This window comes from Danio rerio, chromosome 25 (assembly GCF_052040795.2).
Source record: "Danio rerio strain M-AB ecotype USA chromosome 25, GRCz13ab, whole genome shotgun sequence".
Classification (NCBI taxonomy): Eukaryota; Metazoa; Chordata; class Actinopteri; order Cypriniformes; family Danionidae; genus Danio; species Danio rerio.
Window position 1 is genome coordinate 18,812,256 of NC_141045.1, and position 7,723 is coordinate 18,819,978.

The 7,723-nt window shown below is 35.1% G+C and overlaps 1 protein-coding gene across 2 annotated transcripts; it reads right to left on the reverse strand.

Annotated features, from left to right (window-relative positions):
- Positions 1–259: 259 nt before the first annotated feature.
- On the reverse strand, positions 260–6,647 carry zpd (zona pellucida glycoprotein d). 2 transcript variants are annotated; one of them, XM_087310454.2, is made up of 8 exons: positions 6,535–6,647; positions 6,412–6,457; positions 4,189–4,397; positions 3,941–4,098; positions 3,629–3,871; positions 1,103–1,286; positions 773–878; positions 260–700 (listed from the first exon to the last, which is right to left on the reverse strand). In XM_087310454.2, the coding sequence occupies exons 1-8, from the start codon at positions 6,556–6,558 to the stop codon at positions 588–590; spliced, it is 1,083 nt and encodes a 360-aa protein (XP_087166580.1). In that variant the 5' UTR covers positions 6,559–6,647; the 3' UTR covers positions 260–587.
- Between the last annotated feature and the right edge of the window lie 1,076 nt (positions 6,648–7,723).

Sequence of the window (7,723 nt, forward strand, 5' to 3'; positions counted from 1 at the left end):
TAAACATCTTATAAATTATCTCAAAAACAAAGGTCTGAATCATAAATATGAGATATAAAAAAAATCTTGTTTTAAATCTTTCCTGGTTAAGTCATATTCCACACTCCAGTCTTGAAGGAGGCAGTAATACACCTTTAAAGTTGGTTGTCAACCACCAATAAAGTCAAAGACGACGACGATTGAGGGTTCAAGGGCTAACATGCTAATATAGTAGCCTGTGTTTGTTTAAGGGAGCTGAGCCAGTATAAACCACAATGTGTTTGGAGGAAATGTGCTTTATTTAGTTGTTACCTTTTTTTTCCCTCACAGTTTTGTGCAAGGGCAAAAATGTTTTATCATCTCACAAAATGAAATATGGGTCACTGAAATTTCCAGTGCTTACCAAGAGAATGCTGCAACTTAAAGTAATTAAGTTAATTATTTTATAACTTAATTATAAAGTACTTTTAACTTAGTCATATTTTGCAGAAAAAGAAATTACTTTTATTAAGGGTCCATTATGGAGCATTCACCCAGGGCTAATAGCTGTTACGGTAGGTGATGTACCCAATATAAATCACCATGTGTTGTGCATGAAAATGTTTTATTTAGCTATTTGTCATGTGTCGTCTGTTTCCAGATTTAGCTATTATGATCAGTACGAGAAGGAAGATGCCCAGAGTCCAAATCACTCCCAGTGGAAGGACCAGTGTGAGAAGATCTAAGAGGGGAAAAATGCAAATAGTTTAAATATTGCAATGCTCTTTATGAAGGAAAATGCTCATAAACTTACTTATCATGGGTCTGTCTGGTAAAATTCCATTGATCGGTCCATAAGACAGAAGTGCTTGAGCCTGTTCATCCACAGCAACCTCTCTTTTGAATATAGTTTTACATTCCTGAAAATAAAGCAGGGCAGGTTATAACAGCGTAAAGAATTGCATTTTCCCATTAGAATGGGAGAGTTTATCTCATAATTGACTACATTTCTTGAAAATTTGAATCTCTTATTCTAACTGAATTGTGAGGGAAAAAAAAAAAAAAAATCACAAACACTGTTTTTCTGTGGTCAAAATCAGATTACATAAAACGATCCATAACTAACAGGTTAAAAATTGCTTACAGGAATACAAGACTTTTGATCCTCAGGTGTGCAGAGATGGACAGTGCAGTGCAGGTAGAAACTGTGGGGCTCTTGCAGAAACCGAAACATATCAAACGAGTAACGGACAGTCGAGCCCTCACCGTTGGTTCCTGCAGGATGTGGTGTACCATTACCAAATGAAGCTGTTATATCCCTTGTGCACCTTAACGCAAAACAGATCATACAATATTAGATCATACATACAATATGGTTTAGTCACCCTTAGCATTTTTTAAATAAATTATCATGGGAAATCCAGTCAGTTAACAAATTTAGAGAATTTTGCATGAAACAATAGATTTCCTCAATGTTGATTTCGCATCACATAACAGTTCACCCATAATGAAAATTATGCCATCATTTACTCACCCTAAACTGGTTTCAAACTGTTTTTTTTCATCTCATAACTTTCTTTTACTGAACAGAGGAAAATATAATAAAGGGAAAAAAGCAGCATATTCTTATGAACGTTCTTTATGGATGTCAACTATGTCACCATTCCTTGTTTCAACTAATGAATGTCATGTTTTCAAATCTAAAGCTACTTGGTTCAGGAATTTTATTTCAAAGTAACCTTTATTTGGCTAAATTTCACATGCAATATTATTTAAATCAATCTCAAACTCAATTCTTGGGATCGCCGCAGCTCTGCATATTTTACCTCCAAAAACCTCTAACTCACAGCTGCTTAATAGTCTCTAGAAGTCTTAAACACCTTGATTATTTGGATCATCCGTGTTCGATTCGGGTTGGAGCAAAAATGTGCAGAGCTGCGACCCTCTAGGAATCAGGTTTGAGACCTATGATTTCAATAGAATTCCATGCAGTTTAGTTTCTGTTTAGTAGCTATTCGCAGTGGTAAGTGCGCCTACAAATGGCACCAGTCCCAGATCTGTGATCTTTACTGTTCCCTTCCCCTCTTTCTCTCTAACTTTCCTTTCTGACTAGCTGCTGTCCAGTCAATAAAGACAAGTAAAAAAAAAGTTAAAAAATTGCACTTCAGAGCTTTGAGTGAGGGCCAAAAACAAAACCTAAAAATAAAAAAACCTTGAAATCATAGGTATCAAACCCCATTCCTGGATGGCCGCAGCTCTGCACAGTTTTGCTCCAACCCTAGTCAAACACAACTGATCAAGGCTACGAGAGACTAGGGCTTGACTTGTGCCAGAACAAGCCGGATCTGACACCTCTGAAATCTGATCCAGCACCTCATCTTACCGATCCAGCACCTCATCTTACCGACCCCCACTCTCACAACCCCCCCCCTTCTCTCTAACTTTCCTTTCTGACTAGCTGCTGTCCAGTCAATAAAGACAAGTAAAAAAAAAAAAGTTAAAAACTTGCACTTCAGAGCTTTGTGTGAGGGCCAAAAACAAAACCTAAAAATAAAAAAACCTTGAAATCATAGGTATCAAACCCCATTCCTGGATGGCCGCAGCTCTGCACAGTTTTGCTCCAACCCTAGTCAAACACAACTGATCAAGGCTACTAGAGACTAGGGCTTGACTTGTGCCAGAACAAGCCGGATCTGACACCTCTGAAATCTGATCCAGCACCTCATCTTACCGACCCCCACTCTCACAACCCCCCCAAACCCCCCGGATTGCCGGATTTGTTGCCCCAATCTGTTCTGTGACCTCGCAATTTACAAATTAAGCAATGCTCTAGACTATTAAGCAGGTGCAAGTTGGAGATGGTTGGAGCTAAACTATGCAGACCCTCTAGGATTTGAGCTTGAGACCGTTGCTTTAAAGTGACTTCTGCATAAGATGTGATTCAGACATCACTACAGTATTGACAACAGAGCTTTTCTGACTGCAAAAGTTTATCAAAACATTGCTAATCTGTCCAAACATCTGTTGATAATAACTGTTGATTAACAATAAGCAGTTGTTCTCTGCAAAGTTTTGCTATTAAGATTTTAAGTTTGAGTCACTAATTTGCTAAAACATAATTAAAAAAAACTTCCATGCCGTTTCGTATGAGGTAGGCCTGCGTATGTGATAAAATATTTCCCCATGTAAATTTCACATCTGATTTCATCTATAGCCAAACTCTGAACAAAAATTATCTGTTTCCTAAAATGTTGCTTATTTGACCAAACTTTAAAAGGGACAATTTATACCAAAAAACTACTTCTGTCATCATTTACCCATTCTCCACTCGTTCCAATCCTGTAAAGCTGCAGCCATTGACTTCCATAGTTATTTTTTGTTCCTGTATGGATGTCAACGGGTGCTAGGTTTCAGTTTTTCAAGATATCATGTTTTATATGCTACAGACAAAAAGTGTGAAAAGGTGAGCAATCGATTTTCAATTTTGGATGAACCATTTCTTTAAGTGCTCCTACATGCATAACATTGTTGATGTTGGACAATGAACTGTCTTTGCACCAATTCCTGCACACAAGACTTTTTGCTATGCGTGTTGAATGTCTATGTTAATATAAGACAACTGGATTGTATATTTACAGGTACATACAGTATGACACTAATACTGACTCACCCGTTCTCCAATAGTGTATGCCTTAGGCCTGACTTATCATTAGCTCGAGGAGTCGTAGTCGCCCAACAATCATTGACTTTCAAATGGAAGAAATCTTCGGGCTCAATCACTTGAATCTGGACGAAGATTTGATCCCCGAGCTTAATAGTAGGAGCACTAGTGAAAGCCTCAGTGTATGTCAGATCTTTAAACAAGCTCATTTCCACCCTGGCGTCCACTTCATCCACCTTGAACAAACTTTCACTGCAAAAACAAATTAAATGGATCAAACATGTATCCTTCATCAAGCGTAACTGAACATGAGTGTGTTACCTGGAGAAGGAGAAGATGGGAAACGACAGGCTGAGTTTGCGAATGTACGGATAGACGCATTTGTACACAATCTGCAGAGCCGGATTTCTCACAATGTTTCCATACACAGGTGGGTCAGCCATCAGAGTTAAGGAGTATGTAACGTGCGTTATGTTCTTCTGTTAGGAGTAGATGCCTTATTTGAAGTGTAGGATGTGATAAGGTCATTCATAATTCACTGTTTAAATGAGAAGAAAATGGCACATTACCTTCAGAGGTTTGCCACCACAGGCTGTATACTGGTCCATTGGTGTGTGCACGGTGAAATAGGTTGATCCAGAGATCTCTTTTCTGTGGGCACGGCACCTGGGGTTAGGCAAATGAACAGCTTCTACTCCAACATTGTAGTATTTGAAGTACTCTTCGTCCACTAGGATGGAAATGAAGTCTTTGCCACACGTCACGTTCATTGCTGTGACTGGAAAACAAATTATGATTCATATTTAAAATGGAGCTCAATTAAGACAACATGACATGTCACAAAGATCACCCAGTGTTTGAGATTGTCGCACTAGCACTTTCAGTGCACACTCAGGTTTGTTTGACGTCAGAGCTTCAAATAGAACAGGTAATAAAACCAAGTGTGAAAGCACCCTTAATTAACCATGGTCCACATTTGCTAAATGTGTTCAGTGGTGTGAATTGACCATTTAGAATGTTTCTTAATCACTCTATGTAAAACATTACAACTTTGCTTAAATCTTCAAAATTAAAATGATTGTTGTTTTACTATTGCTACAATATGCCAGAATATCTCTTATAAATATTTTTAAAAAATACTTTTAGCATTTAAAAAACGTTTTTTTCTTAAACTTATTATTGTGAATGCAGACCCAGTTTACCAATGCAGATTTGAAACATTTTTAAGAATATTAAAAACATGTAGGTTGAATTCGGGTACTCTGGGAAACTTTTTGCAATTTTGACTTCGGCTATCTATTACAGTGTCTATCTAACTAATTAGAACAACATATTGAACTTTTCTGAAATCCCCAAGATGTTTTGTAACCACCTAAGAAAATGTACTGTAGATATTATACTGAGAATAGCCATGCCACACCTATTAGTATTTGTTTCTAAAAAAAACAAAAAAAACCAAAAACTGCCTTTTGATCTGGCACATATGTATTTGGGCTGAAAACCTATATATCTGCCATATTTATGAATCCCAAACACATGCAAATTTTACCAATTCATAAAAAAGTGTGTATGTGTGTTTTAAGTATCAGAGAGAGAGACTGAATGTGCGTGTCGGATGATTGGACGGTTTACCAGTATGGTAGTATCATGATACTATGGTTCCAAAATACTGGCGGTGCTGCTGTCCACAACAGATAATCTTGCATATGGAAAAGTCACTAAAATGCTAATGTGCAACAATAGACCATTTTATTTTAATACTCAGTAGATCTCTTTAAGGTTGCACGTTTTCTGACATTTTGAACACATCTGAATCGGTTCATTTCTGTTCCTGTCAATATGAGTTAATATGAGCTACAACCATGACAACCTCCTAAAAGAACAACACACAAAGAGACATTTAGAATTACTTTAGATTGTTACCTGATAAGACTGAAAAAAATAGATGAAAAACTCAAAATAGCAACAGGAGACATTGAAATTGACCACTTCATACAGCCTAATTATGTTGGAAAAAATGCTTTAATTACTTGGTATCGTGATACTTTAGCTGCATAGTATCATAACATGAATTATTGGTATCGCTAAAACCCTAGTGTGTCTGTGTGTGCATGTAAGTGAGTGTGAGAGTATGTGTGAGTGTGCAAGTTTGTGTGCATGTAAGTGAGTGTGTATGCGTTTATGAACAGAACATTGTACATCATCTCATTAAACTTATAAAGTCTCTAAATGCATAATTCTCCCATTCGAAGACTGTCCTAGGTTACCCACACATATACAATATATATTACATTTATATTTTACATCTGATAATGTGGGACAACAAAAAATGTTTGAAATAAAAAAAATCTAAAAAAACATTTTCAATGCTTGAAAACTTATTTTGTTACTTGAATAGACCACAAACATAATTTGACAATAATTGGGAACATTGTCTTATTTATGGCAAGTTTATGTCCTTTACATTAATCTAGTCAGAATACTATCTCACTGACTTTGTCATCTAATTTTGATAAGAGCTCCTTATTGACAAGTGCCCATGTGTCCAATGTCCCAGATTGCCCAAATTCACTCTAGAACATTTTATGTGAAGTGAAACCACAGTTACTTGACTTAAAAGCCAGGCTGGGGATTTGAACCAATTCAGACCTGGTTTAAGCAACAAGGTTTACTCTCCTTCACACTGGTCACAGATCTCCAAAGTAAACTACTGCACAATTACAAATTATCCTCTGCATTTTAATAAGCTAACTAGACACAGTCAGATGATATATTTGCGCTATTTTTCTTACCAGAAATACTCCAGACCGCGTAAAGGACTGCATGAAGCAGAAACACCTGTAGGAGACATCAAATCTTACACGTAAATTACTGCCACTGTCTTTAATTAGTCATAAAATAAATAGATTTCGCACCTTTGATTTCACATAAGGCGCCATTTGCGCTGCGTAGTCTTTTGTTTTGGTTTTAAGTTTTAAATGTGTTTTAGATAATTTAAAGTAGCCTAATATTTATTCTACGTGTCAAATGGTTCACATAGCAGAAAAAATCTTTTAAATACGTAAGAAAGGAAACACCTGAATTAATTTGATAAGGGACACCTGCTGACCGACTAGCGCGTTGAACAACCAATGACACTTTGTTTGATTCGGTAAACTGACAAAGTATTTAAAGCGGTTGGCTAATTTCAGACTATAATATAGCCCATTTCAATGTGGTCATGTCATTAGCCCTGCTTGTTGTCATACTATTTTCACGTTAAAACAGCTATCATAACATTATTTGTCAATATCTTAATTTTTTGGATTATCGGAAGCTATTAAAAAATGTAAAACAAGAACTACATTAGAACCATTGTTATCGTTTACATTCCTCAAAATTGTCTATATGGCAACCAACAAAATAAATAAATAATCACACATACATACACACATACACACATACATACATACATACATACATACATACATACATACATACATACATACATACATACACACAAATATATGGAAATACATACATACAAATATGAAAATATATTAGTATTAGGTGAAAAGCTTGAAACAATTAAATAAATCAAATACTAGATGAAAAATAAAGTTACAAAGAAATGAAAATGTAAAAAAGCTAAATTAATTTAAAAAATGACAAAAGCACAAAACAACATATAGAATAAAACTTGATTTAAAATAAAAAATATCACTTAAAAAGCACAAATTTAGGCTATTAAATCTAAAATTATAATTAATAAATACATGAATTCATGTAAATAATATAGCAACACTGGTATAAAATTTCATTTATTTGCATAATCATTTCAAAAGCACAAAAATACAAAATCTGAAATTATTATTAACTATATATTTTAAAGTATGTATTATTATTATTAAATATAGGAGGAAAGTTAGCCAAAAGATAGGCCTAAATACTAAAACTCAGCCCAAAATTACATTTGTTTGGATGTTTACAAATAAATAAACAAACATTTTATTCATATAATACTAAATAAAAAGATGTTAACAACACACTATTTCTTTCTCAATAAATAAAACCCCATCAAACTTTTTTTTTATACATTTTTTAACATTTACAGAAAGAAACATT